At 40.5% G+C, this 22,298-nt stretch overlaps 3 protein-coding genes across 5 annotated transcripts in view; 2 read left to right on the forward strand and 1 right to left on the reverse strand.

Moving 5' to 3' along the window:
* Positions 1-3,929, forward strand: part of lrp2 (LDL receptor related protein 2) — a 111,155-nt gene extending 107,226 nt beyond the window's left edge. For both annotated transcript variants that reach the window (XM_012971045.3, XM_002936756.5), the window contains 4 exons: positions 214-321; positions 544-645; positions 2,087-2,161; positions 3,142-3,929. In XM_012971045.3, coding sequence (XP_012826499.2) covers positions 214-321; positions 544-645; positions 2,087-2,161; positions 3,142-3,309 — 453 coding nt within the window. In that variant the 3' untranslated portion in view covers positions 3,310-3,929. The remainder of the gene's footprint in view (positions 1-213; positions 322-543; positions 646-2,086; positions 2,162-3,141) is intronic.
* A 1,442-nt stretch (positions 3,930-5,371) lies between these two features.
* LOC100124842 (uncharacterized loc100124842) lies at positions 5,372-13,624 on the reverse strand. 2 transcript variants are annotated; one of them, NM_001102807.1, is given in 6 exon segments: positions 5,372-5,824; positions 7,246-7,409; positions 8,292-8,550; positions 10,379-10,709; positions 10,802-10,840; positions 13,270-13,398. In NM_001102807.1, coding segments are annotated over 4 exon segments (972 nt in total). In that variant the 5' UTR covers positions 10,677-10,709; positions 10,802-10,840; positions 13,270-13,398; the 3' UTR covers positions 5,372-5,573.
* Positions 13,625-19,995: 6,371 nt separating this feature from the next.
* LOC100489744 (bile salt export pump) overlaps positions 19,996-22,298 on the forward strand; it is a 32,907-nt gene continuing 30,604 nt past the window's right edge. The window contains exon 1 of the mRNA XM_031893650.1: positions 19,996-20,077. Within this exon, the coding sequence (XP_031749510.1) occupies positions 20,076-20,077 (2 nt within the window). The 5' untranslated portion in view covers positions 19,996-20,075. The remainder of the gene's footprint in view (positions 20,078-22,298) is intronic.

Here is a 22,298-nt window from a genome sequence, read left to right on the forward strand (position 1 = left end):
ATGAGCAGTAGGCAGTTTGTTTGCATCTCCACGGAGCAGCCTGGTGACATCTCTTCCATCACTTCATATGTGTAAAATGGGAGATTACTTGCTATTTACACTGCAAATCGATTCACAACACAATGCATTGTAAATGGGACAGGGCCATATTGATTTATTTGCTGTTTTCTCTTTTATTCCAAAAAAATCAAATTTTTCTCTAATCTCTTTTAGAATGAAACATTTACTGTGGATACTGGGAAGGAGCCCACTGTCTATGAAAACCCCATGTACACAACAAGTGAAGGTGCCGCCGTTGTTACCATAAGCCGACCACCAGATGTAAGAAGCATACACTTATCTATGTTTCTATACCTACTCTTCCCAAAAGAGCTCAGGCATTCTATAATAGTTTTCTATACCAAGATTAAAGATGCACCAGAATTCGTAGGCTTCAGAGAGATAGTGCCCAAATTTCCAGCTGTGTCAACTTGTTTGATTCATTTGCACTATAATAACACCACTATTTCCTATTTTTTCTTAAAATGTTATTTTTTTCCCTAGGTGACTAACATCAACAATAATGGACAGGGGGCAGATAATTTTGAGAACCCACTATATGCAGTCGACACGCCCCAGTCATCAGGGAGCCTGGAAACCACTCAGGTCTGCACATTTATTGTACTTATAAAATATCTATTTGTCTTAGGGGAATAGCAATAATCACACACCAAATCACTGATTTGCATTGTTCCATGCCTGAAATAGCCAAACATACAGGCAGACACCAAAACAGGAGGAGTAAGTAATACTCTCATTGGCTCAGTTAGTAGATTACCAAATGCAATGGTCTCTTCTGCAGGGCTGGTATATCATAATATACTCTGCCTGAAGAGTTAAAGCTTGAATTTTGTAATCTACTATGTTAGCCAATAATGGTATTACTTACTCTACATTTCCCTACTCTGCTGCTACATATAGGCAGGCATTTTTCAGATTAAAGACAAAGATTACCCTCTTTCTATATAGGGATTCGTTTTTCTTTATTTAGCTGTACAGACCTTTGATATAGGTCTTTTGCACTGAGTAGATCATATATCATAAACGCCACTGCCTTTTAGCAGTATCAGTTTTTTAGGGGTCATTTAGTGCCAGAGCACGAAGGGGCACAAGAGTAAAAGGCAGGTGTTGAACAGCCTTGTCCTTACTGCCTGCCATAGGGAAGGCATTATATACAGGGTCCCATTGCAGCCTGGTCTAAACGATGCAAAAGTTTAGAGGGCACAAGGGAGGATGCCTACATGCGTTCCCCTTCCTGCCACTAATGAAGACAGCACGTACGAATGCAGGCAGCACTGAAATTATGGGGGGTGGCTGTAGGTTTCTGTGCTCAGAAACAGAGGGCACAGACCTGTAGGAATTCATTTAGGCTGGAAGACTAGGTGCAAAAAACAAAAAAATGGTGGATTATGTTTTTGCAGTTTACATTTTGCTTCCCAGTCTGAAAATGCCTTACTGCTCAAATGAATTTGCACTTTCCCAAGCAGGCCCAAATTTGTAGCAAGGCCACAATGGCCCAGGCCCAGGCCAGCAATGACTCCCATCTGCCCCTGAAGCTTGCTTACATTTGTTGGAGCACTGGGGTCTGGCTAAGAGGTTTGACTGTTTGAATCTCTGCACACCCAATCCTCTGTGCTCTGGGTGTAGGAGTGAAAGATGCACATATGTGAGATCCTGTGGAAGTAGGGGTGCCACCTGGCTGGTAAAAATGATGCACGATTGCAGTGGTATTGATTTATATATAGGAAGGCCGAAATTTTTTTTCCAGAAAAGGTGGCTACCCTTTGTAGAAGTAAGTGGGGGGGAGCGTTGGAGGATGCCAGCCTCAAGGTGCCCTCAAATGAAATCCAGCAAGGATAACTTGGGTAGGGGGCAGGCAATACTATAGCAGAATGAGAAATGGAAAGGACACCTTTATTGTTATTACACCTTTATTATTATACCTTTATGGGCTTGACAATGATTATTAGCAGAAAAAGAGTTCATATTTCTAACCTTAATTGGGAGTTCTAAAGATAAATCATTATGTACTTTGTTTCTTATGCAGCCGGAATCAAAGTGGAATTTCTTCAAAAGAAAAATTAAGCAAAGCACAAACTTTGAAAACCCAGTATATGCAGAGGTAACAACTGAATTACATATTGCGTTTTATATTATTACCCAGACACGTTCAGGCCATTTCAGCTGAAGTTAATGGGAGATGCAGGGGTGGTGTCAGTATATTGGTCCATTCAAGGGAGATAATTAGATCACTAGTGCTTAGATAACTTTCCTGCATAATGTTCTTTTGCTTGTCTTTGAACTGGTAATCTAAGTACCTACCTCGTAAGGACCAAACATGGAGTAGCTTCAGATTCCCTGTTTGCCCTGTTCAGGTTAAAAAAAAACCATTAATTTAATGTTCCTCTATTTTTTTTAAATCAATAAAATGATTTCGTTAGAAGAAATGGCAAAAAATATGTTCAGCACAAGCCCTATTCATGGAACATGTTGAACATGTGGGTTGCTGCCCTTTTAACAGGCATTTTATATATATAGAGACCTACATGTCAATGAGAACTAGCTATTTATCTTGGATAATGAAAGCATTTTGTAAAGTGCAGGTTTTTAGAAAAGGAATTGTAATAGTAAATTACATACATGTACTACATGCAATAGTTGGGGATGTAAAATGAGGTAGGGTTGCCTTCTTTTTTTTCTATATTTCTGAGCGGTCTGTGATGTCATTTGGGGGTGGGACTATGATGAAAGGGGCAGGAAAATGGACAGAAAGTGCAGGGAAAGGGTAAATAGGACTGGTAAATGGGTTGGGAGATGGGTGGAGATATGGATGGGGCAGAGGTGGGCCTATGAGTATAAAGGCTGATGAGCAGCGGAGATGGTGAGGAAAGGGGAGGGGGTTTTAATGGGTATTACAAAGTACAAGTACAAATCTGAAATGCTGTTTCTGGCCTTAATTGGTGATTTACTGGCTAGGCCGGTAAAATAACAGCCAGGATGCATTTTTAATGATAGGTGACAAGCCCCTGCTGGCACTGCTGTAAACAGCCATGGGTAGTAGCGCAATGCATGCATACAAAATCCCTTTTTAAAATGTTACAGATGGAAAAAGAGCAGCAAAATGAGGCAGAAGAAGATCCATCACCGTTTACGTCACAGTCGCCAGAAAAATCCTCCAATAAAAAGGAACAACAGCCATCCTCCTACTCGCCGACAGAAGACACCTTCAAAGACACTGCCAATCTCGTCAAAGAGGATTCCGATGTATAAATAAATATAGGGAAATGTACAAATGCCAGATCTCTCTTTTTTCACCCGTGTTTTCATATTTGTCAAGTCCATAATGTTAACAGTTCTACTTGATAAAAAAAAATATCTATTTTAGCCTATAGGGGGAAAAATGTTTATTAAACTTTGCCTTGTTTTTTTTTTTTTTTTTAATATAAATGCCAATTGTTATTTTTATGAACAATTATCACTTGTACTATATGTATATCTTTGCACTGTAACTGTCTGAAAATAATATTATAAATATTGTGTATATTTGTAAATTTTGGGATAAACAAATTGTTATGTCGTCAATGATGCATTTTCTTGCTACCCTAGAATGAATGTCATGAATTACAATGTGTTTTTTTAAGCGAAAAAAAAAAGGAATACTAATGGCGCCATGGACCTCATTTACCATTAACAGTCTTATGTTGTACAGTTGTTTGTGTAAACAAGAAGCATGAAAGCTACTATATTGTATGTGTTCATCCGCTCCTGTTTTCTAGTGCCTGCCTAGAGGAATGTAAATGGTAGAACATGTCCTATGCAAAACTTGGTACAATCAATTCTCTATTAGTCAAAGAAAAACATAATTAAAATATTAATTAAGTAAAAATATACTTTCAGTGCAATTATTTGCTTTTCTTTTGCTCCTTCTCAAATTAAAGCCCACCAATGGCCCTTGCCCCTTACTCCGGTGGCGGATTGTGCAAAGTCTATACTCCGTAAGTGCCAATATGTTATGGGGATGGCAGTTGGTGCCTAGGGGTACGCTAAGGTTTCCACCTTTCTGGGTGGCAGGGGGGGCAGAATTGGTGATGCCCTGGGCGAGGTGAGTGAAGTTAGGGGGCTGGAAGGGGAAATTTAGTGGCATTTAGGGGGTGGGACTTCTCCAAATTTCCTTATCCGGAAAGTCAATTTTCACCTAGACATCCTTTCTAAAATCAGACAGATGGCAACCATAGGCTTATTTCTTAGCACTGGTAATATACAGTATGTTCATTCCTGGACATCTGTTTGAATGGGAAAAACACCACCTATGGAAAACGCTGGAACTGTCTACTAGTGCTAGACTCTTATCCCACTTTATCCCACATCTTGCCCTGCCTCGGTTCAATCCTGTTGGATCTATAAATCAGAACTGTCCCATCTAATCAGGCTACCTTGACTGTAAAGTCTAAGACTCACCTGGATCAGCACACAAGCTTTCACACTGGCAGCTTCCTTTGTTCTGGATCCAGGCAAGGATATGGAGATAGGCAGTGGACCAGAACATATACAGCAGGAAGAGAATAGGGGCAATACGATAGTTAATAAAATCCAAAGAAAAGGTGGTGCTTATAGGGCTCCCATAGCACCCTGGCTTTCCTGGGATACTAAATGTCCCAGTTGGATGTGTCCCAGGTTTCATTAAGAAACAGACAGGGCTGCCACCCGCCCAGGGCCAGGATTACAGATTTACCAGCAATGTAGTTGTCTGTAAATTACCTAATGTTCTTCCTCTGGCCTGCCCCAATTCCACCACCACTCTGCCTCCATCCTGCCCCCCACTCTCCTTCCATCCCTCCCATTACCTTCTCCACCCTACAGCTCCCTCTGGTTTTCCCTAAAGTTCAGACACTCTGCCCCCTTCCGTCTCATAGCCCTGCCCCCCCCCCCCCCACACCATAGCACCACACATTTTTCGGTCCCACACCCCCTTAACGTCAATGGCTGGCATATAAAAATGTAAAAATGACAACCTTATTTTTACATTATTTGGTGCAACCTTTTAAAGTAGGATTCTCCTCCATATTATGCTTCCTTTTCAAATTCCAAATTACAGATGCCCTTCTGTAGGTGCAATGTAGTAAGGCCATTATAATCAGGTAGCCACTTTGGTTATTTGATTCTGTATGTTACATTATATAATATTGCTGTACAGGAGCTTTATGTGTTGTAACAACTATAGCAGGGACTTTTGGGATCTTGGGAATTATTTGCTCTTTAAACACAGATAAAAAAAAATAGTTGAGCATGAATATAAAAAATGTAACATTTAAAAAGACTAATGAGGCCGGGCAAGTTTTTAAAATAATTTATTTATAAACAAGAGTTTAGATACTTACGTTTTATGGAATTCTCTTTTTTTTCTCCCCGGTTTGGGTCCCTTTGCATTTTATTTGGTATTAAAAAACACAATCATTTCATGAATCTTAAAGCATATTTCAATTGCACAGGAGGAGCCTATCATTAATAGTAAAACACAGATAAAAAATGTATAATCAAACATCAACTTGATTTTTTGCCAGTGACTTTTTTACGCCTGAGGGCTTCGGCAGTAACAGTTTCAGCATGACGTCGGCTACACTGGCTGGCGCGTAAGACAATGGAAGCCAAAAAAACTTGGCGTCCCATCCTGCCCCATATCTTGTCCTGGGGAACCTGGCAGTCAAGGCGTGCTCCATGCACTTGGTAACTTTAGAGATGTCCGCGTCACAGAAAGTGTTCATGGATAACTTCTGCACTTTTAGATCTAGAAGGAAAGAATTTGGTTATTAGAGGACTAATAACTTGGCTCTTTTTAGTTTATATTAGATTTAGTTCGTACCAAGGTGGGGTTTGCTATTGCTAATTCCTGCAGTTTGACAAAGAATGAGGGGTATGTGGGTGGAGCTTACAGCAGGAACTTTATACGAGGTGCCCCTCAAATAAACTTCTGTGTCGCCTTGATAGTTTTACTGCATGTATATAGTGGATTAAAAAAAAAACCTTGTTGTACATTATAAGGATATTAGAAGCCACCAAGGACTTTCATGACTGTAGAAAGATCTAGAAACTGATATGATTTTTAAATCCCTTTTTTATATAAGCAATTGAAAGTTTTCATGTTGTGTGTAACGTAAGAATAAAAGTACCTTCTGTTATTAAATATAAGGGTATTAGATGTCAGCAAGGACTTCCATGACTATATAAAGGCACAGGGTCACAAGTTTTTGTCACGGAACTAGGAGATTTTATGTAATGTTTTTCTGTTTTATTGTGAGGAGTACATTAGTTAATATGATGCACAAGTATCAATGAAACATGTTACTAAAATGACATCACTAAACACCAATTGCCACCAATGACCTCACTTAGCCCAGTGTCCATATTTTAATTCCAAAAAGGGCAACTCAACCTAAGCTTTTTGGAAAGTAAACACCATTTCAAGCAACTTTGCAATCTACATCAAATTACAAAATATACAGCCTTTTTATGATTTTTTTATGTAATAATATGGTTTGGAACAGTTCACTAAGCCCCGCCCCCTGTTGATCTGGCTGACTACTGTGAGACTCAAATAAAATGTAACAATAGCCACCTGTCCTCAGCCTGCCTTCAGCCTGCCTCCTCCCAATCCCACAATTCCCTGCACACGTGATGTCAATAAGGAAAGGAACGTCAGTGCAATGCATTGTGGGTTATGTAGTTCCTGCATGCTGTCTGTAAGATGTGGAGAAGTTGTTAACACTGTTTTAGTCCCTCCTCCCCTGCCAGGATTTCAAATGATGGTATTTATTCATACTTTTTGAAAGAACAGATTACCGTGATAGGTATATTAGGGGTTATTGTTCTGCCCTCACTAAGTGTTACCCTGAGGTGATGTGTAGTTTGACATGCAGCTAAACTCCTTCCTTCATCAATTACTGAGACAGATTGTAAAACAACAATGTTACCAGATGGCTGGGTTCAATAACATTATTGCTGATTGGATATCTATAGCTGTTAACAGTATAAAGATGGCAGCTATACTGATCCTTTTCCTGGATTACCCATGGTCACATGGTATAGGTATGGTAGGTTAGAGAGGACATTTCTCAGAACACTAAACACAAAGAACAATCTGCCCAACAAACTCAGACAGCAATGCCTATTATAGCGTTACTGTAGGCGGCTACATATGCTTAGACTTACATTTATCAAAGTATTTGTCGCCGTAAGCAGTCTTGATGTCTGGCGTTAGACGATTCCAAAGTCGATGTAAGTCTCTCTCGATTACTTCAAGGTTTGTTACTCCAGTTTTAAAGAAGCCAGGTTCAATAATGCTCACTTTCACCCCAAAATGCTGCATATCTCTCCTTCAAAAAAAGAAACAGGAGCTGCCCTTTACATAACATATGAACTTCATGTAATGACCATGTTGTCATATAGACCCATATGTAAGATTCACATTAGTCCAGGAAACTCCTGCCATACTTGTATCATGTTGAATAAAATAACCCTTCAATCCCAACCCCAGCCCATATTCCCTTCATTCTTTCCCCCTTCTTCCCTTGCCCAATACATTTACACATGCCCTGTATGGTATGGCATACAAATAAAGTTAATTGGCACAAGCGGCAATGGGAAGGTAATCAATGTGCGGCAAAGTAGATAGTTTTGTTTGGTGCCCCTTAACAAGGTTTACATCTGCTACATCTGAAATGTATTCTAATGGGATTACAGTATGAAATAAAAGGCACTATGTTTGCCCAGTCACAGGCAAAGCAACCAATATGCCGGTAGGGTTTACTGCTCACTTGTTTAAAAGCAAACTTTATATTGGTTGCTATGAGTAACTGCGCCCTGGTAAATGAATGCATTATTTGTATACTCAGTATACTATACTGTATGTGCATTCTACGCTCTCCTTCTGCCAACTTGCTGTCCAAGATGGTGTTTTTTAAAATGTTAAGCAGGTTTTGGTTAACATTTTGATATGTTTCAGTAATCCATCTTCCCCCCATAATACTGGAAACTAGATGAAAGCAAGAAGCTGATTTGGTGGAAAATGGAAGCCTGGGAGGCTTGTGATTGGTTTATTATCTAACTGGAAGGTGGAGCTGCTTGAAAGGTAATTTTTGTTGCATCTTTACTGAATGTGCTTTCTTTTTCTTTTGAAGTCATAAAGATTTAGGTGATTTTAACGTGGAATTGATTTACCTGGTTTTGCCTAAATGCAAAGGTGTAGGGTATATTACCTTAAACTGTCTGAGAAAGATTCAACTCCCCATTTTGATAGAGAATATCCGCCACCTCCAAATGCTAGTCTTCCCATAACACTAGCCACATTGACTACCCTGCCTCTGGCTTTTTTCAAAAGGGGCAGAAACTTCAGAGTGACTTCAATGAGCCCAATGAGGTTGACATCAAGAACTCGGTGAAAGTCTTCCATATCCAACCAATCAGTGGGTCCAATGGGTGTGGCTCTTCCAGCATTATTGACCAAGCCATAGAGCCCTAAGCACCAAAGAGATTAAAGGACGGGTTAGGGTTTTTAGTTTCATAATGAAACAAGATTTAGTTATTTATCATATACTTCATATATTTATGTCATGGTATTATCATGAAATCAAGATTTAATTAGCACAATATTGAGTGTAGGGAAGTTTTATGGTAAATGAATGGCTGCCTTCTCTACACATGGCTCCTTTTTTCCGGCATTTGTCACATTACGCTTTTAGCAGTGAAGACATAAGAAGCACCATGTCTGCCTTCCTGATGTTTGGTTATTAAGTGATCTCCTCTCTTAGAGATGTACATAAAGGGATGACAAGGTCATGTGACAAGGTCATGCAATAATTAGTGTCTTTGTCTAATTTGGTCATCCAAGAGGTAAATCAAATACTGCTGATCTGTCAAAGACGTATTTCTAATACTCTATTATCCCAGTATACCAATTCTTATTAAAATGAGCAAAATTTGATCAGATAGGCAAATGCCTTGGCCTCATACACAGTCCAGACTGCGGATTTGTGTATTCAAATTGTAAACTGCTATTGGCTGGTACAAAGAATATCCCTCTTCTTTGTTCCAGCAATTGGAGTTGGGAGCATTAAAGGACATGTAAACCCCACACACAGATTTAATCAGTGAACAGCCTCTTTGAAATCTTTCAATACCTGCCACTCTGGTTGTCCAGAGGTTAATAGTAAGGCAGCAACATCTCCTTAATCACTTAGACTTGCTTCTCCTCCTGTAACCCACTCGGCCCCTCCCTCAGGAATTTGCTTTGGCTGTTGGCTTGTGGGCATGCTCAGTTGTTCTAAGCTCAGATTACTATACACGCCCCCCCCCGTCTAGCAGCCAGTGAAGAGATGGCATTGTTGGTTCCCATAGAAACTCAGCTCTAGCTGTCTGCTTCAATTTTTTTCTCCTAACCTCCTCTCCCGAGCTCAGCTCAAACAAATCAGAACTTTTATCAGAGACAGTTGTGCCTGTGTGAGCCTGTATTCTTGATGAAATTTATTCTGAATAAGGGTCTGTGTGTGTATGCTGTTTGCAAATGTAAATGTATCTGATTATGTATCAGAGGAAAAATGGCCACCAGGTGAAAGCTGCTATTTGCTTTAGGAAAATGTGATGGTGCTGGCAAACGGAGGGGATATATGCAGTACAAATAATGCCATTTGGGTGGGGGAGACGTGCCCAACTGATATGCATTGTAGGCAAATGTAGGCTTTACATGTCCTTTAAGCACAGTTTCCCAGCACTGAACAGGTCTGCCCTTTATCCCCATGTCTGATTCCTGTGTTATATAATGAAGCCAAAATGACATATAATAATCACTGTTTGTAATATTAAAGCAGAATGAATGACATGGTGAAGGAAATCAGCATTCTCACTGGTGGGAAAATTTTTGGTCAGTAGAATTCTTACTGGTGAATTATTTTCAATGTGTTCTTCAACTGAGAACTAGGGGGCACAGTAGGACTCTTTATGGCTGGGTTTAGTGTCCCTTTAAAGCATACCATGGGTGTCCCTAATATACTAATATACATATTTTAGTAAATACTAATGATGAGTGAAGTGTTGCATCAGGCATGGATATGCTGCAAAATTCTGCATTTTTTCGCAAAACTGCCACAAAAATTTGCCACAACAAATATTCGGCAAGTCACAGTTGCATCAAAAAAGTCGTGTCAAATAACTTGCAATTGCATCAAAAATGACCCCCCCACACACACAATATCATCTTCATATTTCATTTTCACTGACATACAGCCTCTTCTATCACAATCTTGTCCTACATACAAACTGGTCATTTAGAGAATTTTTGAGAAGTTACCTTTGCTCCCTGTTTCCGCTGCAACAAATTGCACGGCTTGATCGATGCTTCTTGCATTAGTCACGTTTAATATCACAGTTTTCATTGATGGGGAGGTGCAAGCTATCAGATCCTGGCATCCTTTTTCAGTTAAGCAGGCAGCAATAACACCAAAACCCTTCCGATGAAGCCTTTGTGCCAACAGATTCCCAAACCCAGAATCACATCCAGTGATGAGCACGTGCTTTTCATGGATATTTTTGATTTTAATACTGTCTTTGATGATCCAACACACCAGCAGAAAGACAAAGGAAGTCATGGTAGCTATTAGAGCTGTGTTACCCATAAAGATCTATCGGGAACAGAAACATTATTAATTCTTTTTGATAACATTGGTGCACTGTGAAATAAACTTCAGTGGCTGTTCCTTAGTCAGCTACTTACCTCTTTAACTCTCTGAAGTATGTCTTCACCATGGCCCTCCTGCAAAGACAATAGAAATTGGTTTCAGTGGGTTGCCAGAAAGAGAAACATCATCAATGTATCTCACACATGTTACAACTTCAACAGATTTCGGAGCAGAGGATAAAAGGAAGGAACATATCATTTTAGAGGATTACATTCAATTGTGTATGTTCAAATGGAATTGAGCTGAGCCTGGGACTGATGGATTAGATGTGGGTAGGTATGAGAAGGCCACAACTGTGTATTTGATAAAGAAGAGCAAGGCAGCTGAGAGTTCATCCATACTTGGTGGACCTGGGTTACTAGTTGTAATTATCTGCCATGGTACACAAGGTTTAGACCTCAGCTTCTTATTAAAACTCTTTATTAAGAGCCTTTTATAAACACCTACAAAATATCTGACATTCCATAATGCAAACAGAAAATATAAGCAGATTGTATCATATTGGAACACATAGAAGTTAGGGAAGGAGTTAATTGCTAGCTATCTCTGTAGTCTTAATTCATGATGGCAAATCAGTCTGGTTTGGGTGTGTTAGCTAAAGTATAGGACTACAGAAGCCCGACAGCTTGAAAAGTTTCTCTTGACATAGTGACACAAGGGATTTAAAGGTGATACCTTTATTGGCTAAGACAATCAGTGCAAGCTTTACTTGGCAGGTGTTATATAAAACACATGTCTAAACCACAGGGTCTCAATCCTGCACTGCTGCCAATGCTGTTTCTCGCTTTTTGTTCATCAGCTCTCCAGTTTGCAATTTCAGCAGCTATCTGGTTGCTTGGGTCCAATTTAACCTAGCAACCGGGCAGTAGTTTGAAAGAGAGACAAGAATATGAATAGAGGAGGGCCTAAATAGAAAGGTGAGTGATAAAAAGTAACAATAACAATACAACTGTAGCCTCACAAAGCAATAGTTATTTGGCACCGGGGTCAGTGACCCCCTTTTGAAAGCTGGAAAGTGTCAGAAGAAGAAGAAGGCTAATGACGAGTGAATCTGTCACGGCAAAAATGTTGCGCGGCAAAAAAATTGTTGGCCGTGACTATTCTTTTGACGCTCGTGACTATTCTTGCAACAAATTTCGTTTCGCGAAACAATCCACCAATGGCGAAACATGGAAATTTGCCGCGAATCCATGCCTGGCGAAACATTTCGCCCATCACTACAGAAGGCCAATAATAAGCAATCAAAAAGACAAATTGAAAAGTTACATGAATAGGCCATTCTATAACATGCCAAGTTAACTTGAAGGCGAACCACACTTTTAAATGTAAATAGAATTCTGAAGAGATTATTGTATAAAAACATGAACTCAAACACAGGCACTCACACAAAAATAGAAGGGCCCTAACAAAGTGAATATGTGAGTATTTGCAATTAATCATTAATATGATATAAAAAGAGAAAATACACATGATATAAAAGGAATAGGGAACATTAACAAAATCAAATTAGCACAGAAATAAACAAGCGCAGCTCAATCAAAAAAGGAAACTTTTCAAAGGTCTCCCCTTCTACAATCCAAAATGGAATGTAGTTTTTGGAATATAATGATTATATAATTATAATCAATATATTTATTCATCTATACATCAATGGATAAAATGACATCATTAGCGATGAGCAAATTGTCCTGGTTTAACTTCACAGAAATAATTTTGTGAAACTGCTGAAAAATTCAAAAAATGGCAAAATATTTGCAAAATGGATTGAAGTCAATATGCATTTTTACATGTGTTATATTGCCCAAAATACAATGAAGTTAATTGGCATTTTTACATGTGTTATATTGCCCAAAATACATTGAAGTCAATGGGCATTTTTACATGTGTTATATTGCCCAAAATACATTGAAGTCAATGGGCATTTTTACATGTGTTATATTGCCCAAAATACATTGAAGTCAATGGGCATTTTTACATGTGTTATATTGCCCAAAATACAATGAAGTCAATGGGCATTTTTACATGTGTTATATTGCCCAAAATACATTGAAGTCAATGGGCATTTTTCCTCAAGTTTTTTTCTCACTTCAAATGTATTTCTTATTTCTTTCAAATGTGTTCTTTTGACCCGCTGGTCAAAGGCGAATCCATGGCTGCCAACTGAAACTTCACGTACATGAAGTAATAGAAGGGTATTCATTATACATCATCAGAACACCCATTAAACTTGCAAGAAAAAATATAAATTTTCCTGTAAATACAGTTTTAAAACAGTATATAAAATCCTATGCATGTTCATGTTATTCATTTAAAATTCTTGTATATTATTATGCAGAAAGAACCTTCTTATCCTGCAATATTCGCTTCCATTTACATAGTGTTGGTGCCCAGGGAATTAACAAACTGATTGAAGGGTAAACAAGGGTTCTGATTCCAAGAGCTGACAATCTGAAGTGGTAAGAAAAGCATGAAACACTAGATTTTCATTGATATAAATACTTACAGTTTGTAGGAGCATTGTGAGGAAGGAACGGCCGAACAGGAAAGTTTAACAGGGAGATAAAGGTTGGCTTGCACAATGCATTTTATTTTGAAGGTTCAGAACCTTTACATAAAGTTTAAATATAGATCCTGAGGCATCCCATGTAACATCCTCTGCAATTTGTTCTGCGAGTCCATAGGTAATCTCTGTGCGCTCATTGCATATTCCGATTCACGTTTGGTACTTCATGTATCCTTGCCCTGATTATTTTTGGAACAAAGCAACTTAAGCCTTATTAGTGAGGCCTAAAGCAAAAGCATCTCAACTCCCTCTGAGCTGCTGGGGCTGAGAGTTAATTATAAATATTGTTATGCAAAGCTCTAAAAGGAATGATGGTCTGCCCAGCACACAGACGCGCCAAGTTCCCCTGCTCACAGGTCAAATGCCAGGCAGCCCTGCAAAGCTGCAACAGAAAGGCAGTTTGAATGAAACATATGGATGAAAGCAGATGAATTGCATCACTTTGGCAAATCCTTTTTGGGTAAAAAAATGATACACTGGAAAATAATATTAGGTTGAGGAACCCATAAATAAATAAATATAGATGATAGATAGATAGACAGACAGATAGATAGATAAATAGATGATAGAGTCATGATAGATAGATAATGGATAGATAGATAGATAGATAGATAGATAGATAGATAGATAGATAGATAGATAGATAGATAGAGCGATGCCCTGCCCTTCCCTGCCTGTGTGTGCCATACTCTGCCTGTCCTATACTGCCTGTGTGTGCCATACTCTGCTTGCCATACCCTGCCTGTGTGTGCCATACTTTAGCTGCCCTACCCTGCCTGTGTGCGCCATTTTCTGCCTGCCCTATGCTGCCTGTGTGTGCCATACTCTGCCTGCCCTATGCTGCCTGTGTGCCATATTCTGCCTGCCCTATGCTGCCTGTGTGTGCCATACTCTGCCTGCCCTATGCTGCCTGTGTGTGCCCTACTCTGCCTGCCCTATGCTGCCTGTGTGTGCCATAATCTTCCTGCCCTATGTTGCCTGTGTGTGCCATACTCTGCCTGCCCTATGCTGCCTGTGTGTGCCATACCCTGCCTGCCCTATGCTGCCTGTGTGTGCCATACTCTGCCTGTACTACCCTGCCTGTGTGTGCCATACTCTGCCTGCCCTACCCTGCCTGTGTGTGCTATACTCTGCCTGCCCTATGCTGCCTGTGTGTGCCATACTCTGCCTGCCCTATGCTGTCTGTGTGTGCCATACCCTGCCTGCCCTATGCTGCCTGTGTGTTCCATACTCTGCCTGCTCTACCCTGCCTGTGTGTGCCATACTCTGCCTGCCCTATGCTGCCTGTGTGTGCCATACTCTGCTTGCCTTACCCTGCCTGTGTGTGCCATACTCTGCCTGCCTTATGCTGCCTGTGTGTGCCATACTCTGCCTGCCCTATGCTGCCTGTGTGTGCCATACTCTGCCTGTACTACCCTGCCTGTGTGTTCCATACTCTGCCTGCCCTATGCTGCCTGTGTGTGCCATACTCTGCTTGCCTTACCCTGCCTGTGTGTGCTATACTCTGCCTGCCCTATGCTGCCTGTGTGTTCCATACTCTGCCTGCCCTATGCTGCCTGTGTGTGCCATACCCTGCCTGCCCTATGCTGCCTGTGTGTGCCATACTCTGCCTGTCCTATGCTGCCTGTGTGTGCCATACTCTACCTGCCCTATGCTGCCTGTGTGTGCCATACTCTGCCTGCCCTATGCTGCCTGTGTGTGCCATACTCTGCCTGTACTACCCTGCCTGTGTGTGCCATACTCTGCCTGCCCTACCCTGCCTGTGTGTGCCATACTCTGCCTGCCCTATGCTGCCTGTGTGTGCAATACTCTGCCTGTGTGTGCCATACTCCGCCTGCCCTACCCTGCCTGTGTGTGCCATACTCTGCCTGCCCTATGCTGCCTGTGTGTGCCATACTCTGCTTGCCTTACCCGGCCAGTGTGTGCCATACTCTGCCTGCCCTATGCTGCCTGTGTGTGCCATACTCTGCCTGCCCTATGCTGCCTGTGTGTGCCATACTCTGCCTGTACTACCCTGCCTGTGTGTTCCATACTCTGCCTGCCCTATGCTGCCTGTGTGTGCCATACTCTGCCTGCCCTATGCTGCCTGTGTGTGCCATACCCTGCCTGCCCTATGCTGCCTGTGTGTGCCATACTCTGCCTGCCCTATGCTGCCTGTGTGTGCCATACTATGCCTGCCCTATGCTGCCTGTGTGTGCCATACTCTGCCTGCCCTATGCTGCCCGTGTGTGCCATACTCTGCCTGCCCTATGCTGCCTTTGTGTGCCATACTCTGCCTGCCCTACCCTGCCTGAGTGTGTCAGGCTCCTCTGAAAATGTTTTTGTGGCCCCTAACTATGCTGCTGGGTGCACCCCAGTGATTAACCTTTTTCTTTCTCCTTTAAGTCCTGTATTGTATTTGTAAAATATCACACCAGTCATGTTTTGTTTTACAATTAAGACATTTATATTTAGATTAGCCTCTACAGTTAATATATATTTATATAATGTGAAGAATCTATTTCCATAATGCTGAAAAAAAGGTAAATGAACCAGCCCATGAGTCCTGTCCTGTGACAGATGGCAGCGAGAGTATAAACAGCCAAGGGACGGGAACTCTTCAGCCAGATAAACAGTGTTTTCACTCTTCACCTAGAGATGATTACGGGATGGAACTAAGCACTTTCCTCAGATATAATTAATGAAGACCTTTGCTACATAGATAACACCCTTGTGTTTGTAACTCATGCCCTCTAACCTCCCAAACAATACAGAGTCAGAACTCCAGGCACAGGCATAATGCACCTTGCCCATGATTAAGTACAAGTATGAGACCAGTTATCCAGAATGGTGGTGGTGGGGGGTTCAGAATGCCTGGGGTTTTCCAGAGAAGCCAAAGTGTTAGACACCCCCCCAGTGTCTTTAATCACTTACCTCAACCTCCCGGCCGGTGCTCCTATTAGGAGAAAACTGCACCGGCTGGAAAAGCGATTACAAAGTGATTTAGTCATTCCTTCTCATTTAAACATGAAATAAAGCCAATAGGATTGTTTTGCCTCCAATAAAGGTTTATTATATCCAAAGCTGGATTTCTAATTACGGGGCCCAGAGGCCGTCGTAATTAGCTGCCCCCCACATACAGATCCCATGCCTGATGTATATACATGTTATGTTTCATTAAAATAAGTGGACAAACACATAAATTAAATACAATATAAATAGCTGGAGCTCTTGGCCAGATATGCTGTTGAATGCAGTTTGTTTATCCCTACAGATTACAGTTTTATCTGATTATTATTGGTTATTGGTTATTACTGCTAACACAAATAATAATACATTTACGTCTACAAATTTAACAAAGTACCATCCTATAACATATAGTGAAAAGGGCTAACAGCCTTGAAACGTATTAATTCATGCTGTATTGACTTGTATAGCAATCGCTGGTAAAGCCCATCCCCATCTCAGAACGATAAGAGGAAATGGCTCACTATGCGGCAATGTAGTATTAGGATCCCTATCATTAGAAATAATGTTTAGTAGCCATCACAGGCAGACTGTATCCCAAAATATTTACATTTTAGATTTTTACACTACATGAAGATCCCTTTCTGAATGGCTTGTTCCAGTTCTTGAGTTACTTGCTATTGTGCTGACTGCTACTACATTGTTTCAGATGTCAGAACCAACAATAAGAAGAACAGAAAGGGACAGAAAGACATTGCTTTCAATAGCTAAAGGTCCCCACGAGCTGATAGTAGCTGCTGATATCGGTCCCTTGGACTGATTCAGCAGCTAATCACCCCGTGTATGGGCACTCCCGATGGGTCTAACCGACCGATATCTGGCCTGAAATCGGCCAGATCTCGATCAGGCAGGATAGAAAATCTAGTCGGATCGGGGACAGCATCGGCTCGTTGATGCGGTCCCTGGACCGACTTTTCCTATACCCGCCATTATAATTCAATTGTTTGGCCCCAGGGCCAAACGATCGAATTACCCTGGATTCTCCCGATATCGCCCATCCGTAGGTGGGGGATATTGGGAGAAGATCCGCTCGCTTGGCAGCATCACCATCTCCTTTAAAAAATGGATGAAATGGATGTTTATTGGAAAGTAGCTTAGAATTGCATTGTATTTCTTTCCATTTTTGGGTTTACATCCCCTTTAAATATTAATGGTTGCTAATTTGTATTTCTAATCTGAAAATCTCTTATTGTAAATTATTGCAGAGTGGGAGGAGGAGGTAGGGAGCTCTTCCCTGTATAAGTTTGCATAAAGAACTGTACCCCATAGACTGAAGTGCTGGCTCATTCTGAATCAGAGAACATCTGATGAGTCTACAGGATGTTCTGTACAATAAAGACACAATGTGATAAAACGGTCATTAAAAGGATATTGATCTTGCTGGTTGGGTTGTTGGATCTGCCAGATCATGTTCTCTGAATATCAATGTCTGAAAATGTTGATTAGGATTACTCACTTGCTAATGATTAGTTAAACAGAAGTGAAAAAACCCTGGTGTAAATCATCAGCCACCTTAATAATTTATGACTGTAACTGTAATGGCCTGATAAAAAGTGCAGCGACACCGAGGTTATTGAACCTGACACTTGGTATTAGGCAATAAATCAGTGATTTGAAGGAATACGTCACAAACCTCATATACGTCATCCTTATTTTAAAGAAATAGATCAGGTTTGAATACATACAAAGGGGTGGGAACTGCCCAAATGTGGGTGGGACTTGAGCATGCTTGGGTGTGACTAGGTGGGAAGATCCCAGCAGATCCTAATTCTAATTTCAGAAATTCTACAACATATAAGATTTGCTTTTGTTTAGTTCTTAGCCACAATCAGGAAAGGCTAGCATTTAGCAATACAGCTAGGGAGGGTGGGTTTGCAACCTTTTAATCTTTTGATCAATTTAACTACAATTATTTAAGAAATAATCTACTCAAAATATGAAATACTAGAAAATACAGAGATATAGTGGAAATTACGACTTTATCAAGGTGCAAGGGCGCTTTTACAGAGCTTGTAGAACACCAGGGTGATACCTAAAATTATCACATTTTAAAGTAGGTTATATAGTCTTGTAATGTGATCCAAGTGGCATCATTTATTATTTTACAGACTATTTATGGTTCTTCTGTATTAAAATAAGTACAGAGAATGATGCCCAGTGAAAATTCCACATTGAAGAGTTCATTTTAATATTATAAAACGCTATTTGTTTATCAGAAATGGCTTGTTTGGGGGGAGGGGATTGTGGGAAAGAAACACTTTTTAAATGCCTTCCTAGTGAACACAGGCCTGCCAGAGGGGCTGCTGTAAGATGCCACAGACAGTCACTATTTATTGGGCTGGTGGGGGCTGTTTGGGCCTCGGTGTACTTGAAATGCCAGGGCCTATTGTGTACCCCAGTCCAGACCTGGTTGAGCAAAAAATTAACCATTATAATACATCCTCACAAAGGGCCTATAAAATGATTTTGGCTCATACATATAAATAAATATTGTCCTTTTACATCTTTTGTCTGGGGCCACCATATTGTGATGGGCTGTGTGCTCCCTCAGAGATCACCTGACAGGAAATAATGCAGCTCTAACTGTAACAGGAAGAAGCGTGGGAGTAAAAGACAGAACCCTGTCCATTAATTGGCTGATGTGGCCTAGCATGTATGTGTGTCTTTGGTTTGTGTGTGAGCACAGAGTCCCATGAAAGCCAAATGATGAACATTAGTACTTAAAGGAGAAGGAAAGGCTAATAAAGAGTTAATCTCAAGCTGCAGGCATACCTTCAGTTGTCTCAATAGTGCCCTTAAGTCTCCCCATATTTCACCTGTTCAGAAGATCAGAAGCCAAACAGGAAGAAAAAATGCTGAGCTGTGTAAAGAAAGTTCCCATAATGCCTCACTCCTGCACAGACACCCAGACCTAGTGAATATGTTCAGTTAGTTAGACTATGAGCCAGCTTCCTGCTGATTGGCTCAGATCCACATTCCTGGGGGGGGTGAGTTCTTAGCATTCTTGAGAGAGGGGGGAGCAGGAGAGGGGAGAGAGCAGAGAGCTGTGTGTCTCTGGCACAGAAATTACAGACACAAGAAATCTTTTTTCAGAGAAGTCAGTGCAGTGTTTCTGTGAGTGCTTATGGATGTATTTACATAGACCTTTCTGATAAAGCTTACTTAGTTTTTACCTTTCTTTCTTCTTTAAGATGGCAATGTTTCAATATGGTATAATCCAGTATAGTCTTTATTTACATGACCCACAGTGTTTAGGGGTAGTGTTTCCCTTTAATTATCTATTGGTTGTTGACAGATACATGAGGAAATCACAACATTGCAATCAGTGCTGGTATAGGATAAAACAAAAATGTTTTGGCTTTAGGACCCCGCTCTATATGCAGTGGAATTTAGCCATCCACCTCCCACAATGATCATTAAATCCCCTGTTAGACATAACTGGCAATCAATAAGAAAAATATTACTGTGACAGGCTTAACATGGCAGATCAATAAAACACAAACAACAGGATGCAAAGATTCATTGTGAGAAATCACTTCTGTCATATATACCCAGCATGCCTTGGGGGTGCCCTCTGTTATCTCAGGGTGTGAACGTCGCTTCTAAAGTTCATCTCTGCACATGAATAAAGTAGCTCTCAGCGCTGTCTCTGTAGAGGGAACAACACAGTGGCACAGGCTGCACTCCGGCAGGGACATATATTCCTATTACTGCGGATAGATAGAAACAAACAAAACAACATGTAAGTACTTTACTTGTACAACTTACACAAGGAGTCTCTATTGCCAGGCATCAGCCAGAAATATATTCAACCAAATTTATAACAGAATCTGGTAACCAGAAAATGGTCATGTATTTAATGTAGATAGTGCAGGCTCAGTGTAACTATGGGTTATTCCCCAGTAACCAATAAGAGATGAATTAGTGGAAAGAAATGGTATAGTGTAATCTGTAGGGGTTCTTGTCTAGAACTGGAGATTTTTTGTTGCCTTCATAAACTAAGGTATGATTTCTCAGAATCAAAAAAAAACAACCCTTTTCTTGCTAAATTTTCTGTGAGAAATGTCTTGGAACTTAGAACTTCTCACATTCATGGGGTTCTCAGGATTTTATCATTTGTCACTCGAATAGATCCTAGCAGAATTTATTTTTCTAGTTCAGAAATCCGGTCAGATGAAAAAAATGTTTGCAGGGAAAATTTAATTTTTTGTCAGTTTTCAAATTTGCTTCTCAACTTTTTATAAATCAGCACTGCGGAATATGTTGGCGCTTTATAAATAAATGATAATAATAATAAAATCTGTCCTTAACAGGCAAAGATGATCTAGTGTATAAGGGTGCCTAACAGGTAGACCACTGCAGCCCTGCATTCTACACAAATATTATATTCTGCTTCTTCCTACTTCACATTTTTCAGATGTAAAGAAAGGGCTTGGGAAATGCAACAATATATGGCTTCTCTCAGTCTAACATAATGAATTTGTATTCCCATGGCAACACTCAAGGTGCTAGTCCCTTATGAAAGACCTTTTCTACTTGTAGAACATCCCTGTAGTGATCTCCTGCCCTGTATGGGCTTCTGGTATTAAGGGGTATATGGCTGCAGTATTCACCAGATGTTTTAAAAGAGAATCTCAGATTCTGTAGAATCTTCTAAGATTATGTGGCTCCAGGCCAAACAGATGCTACTACAACTCTACAAGGTATACACAAGGAACAAGCAGCATCTCCACAAAAAGAACTGGCCTTTAAATTGCAAAAAATACGTCCTTCCATTTATACAGAACAGCACACAGCAGGTAAAATACTTACTTTATGGACCTGGCAGCCGTTATTCTCTAAACATATTCATGTCGGAAACTGTATTTTTCCTACATTAGACTTGTGCTCTCCAAAAAAACCCTAACACTCAGGCAGGCACTTTAAGCTTAATTACTCTCCAATAAGTCTCATGCCTATTAGCACTACTTCCATCCTCTCCTTGAAATGTATATTCTGAGGTTACCATGCAGTATTATATATAGTGCCATTTAAGTGTTATGGGGTAGTAACAAACTGTTATTGTTTCCAGTAAGGGGGATAGTCTTCTACTACCTGGTCTGCTAGACCTGGAGGACTTAATAAGACTTTTTTAATAGGACTTTTATAATGGGTTGCTGCTTCAAGAATTTCTGTAGTTGCTGGACCACGGCTCCTATCATGCTTCAACTGGTGATACAATGCTGAGGAATTCCGGGAGTTGTAGTCCAGCAATATTTAGTGGAGAAACACTGCTATGCCCCCCCTTTATCACAATTTTACATTTGACACCTCAAGATAGATTTTTAAATGCCTTTTGCTTAAAAATTCAAGCTCACATTTAGAGCTGTGTTCAGTGTGGTTTTGGGGTGGTGTGCGGGGAGGGTAGATAGATTCAGGGCCATAGCATTGGTAACTGTTCAGAAATCAGAATGTGTAGAGTAAGGAAAGATGGGGATGTAAATCTAGCTGTCCAAAATGTAGGCTTCAAGCCCTGTTGAACTATGACTCCCAGCATTCCCCAAAAGCTGTAGACTGCAAGTTTATTAATAGCTGGACAGCTGCTTATTAGATGCCCACTGCCCTATTTGTGGTATACACCCACAACCTGGCCAGTAATTTTTTCCCTGCATTACAAAAATACTCATTCAAGCAGAGTTTGTTTTGAACTTTATTCAGTATACAAAACCATTTAAGTCAACTCATTTAATACTGATAACGTGACTTTGGGGCCAGTGCAATAGGGGGACTGGGATCTATACACTGAATGCAGCTAAGGTGATATAAAGCCTAAATTTGTCTTGATTATATAAGCAATATTCCTTTTTCCTTACACGCAATGCTTATCAGTGAGACTTTATAACTGTTTAAAAGAGCAGTCGTCGCTATTTGATCTTTCAACTCTGGTAGCAAGTTTCCTTTGCTTGTACAAAAATTAGATAATC

This window comes from Xenopus tropicalis, chromosome 9, assembly GCF_000004195.4.
Source record: "Xenopus tropicalis strain Nigerian chromosome 9, UCB_Xtro_10.0, whole genome shotgun sequence".
Taxonomy (NCBI): Eukaryota; Metazoa; Chordata; class Amphibia; order Anura; family Pipidae; genus Xenopus; species Xenopus tropicalis.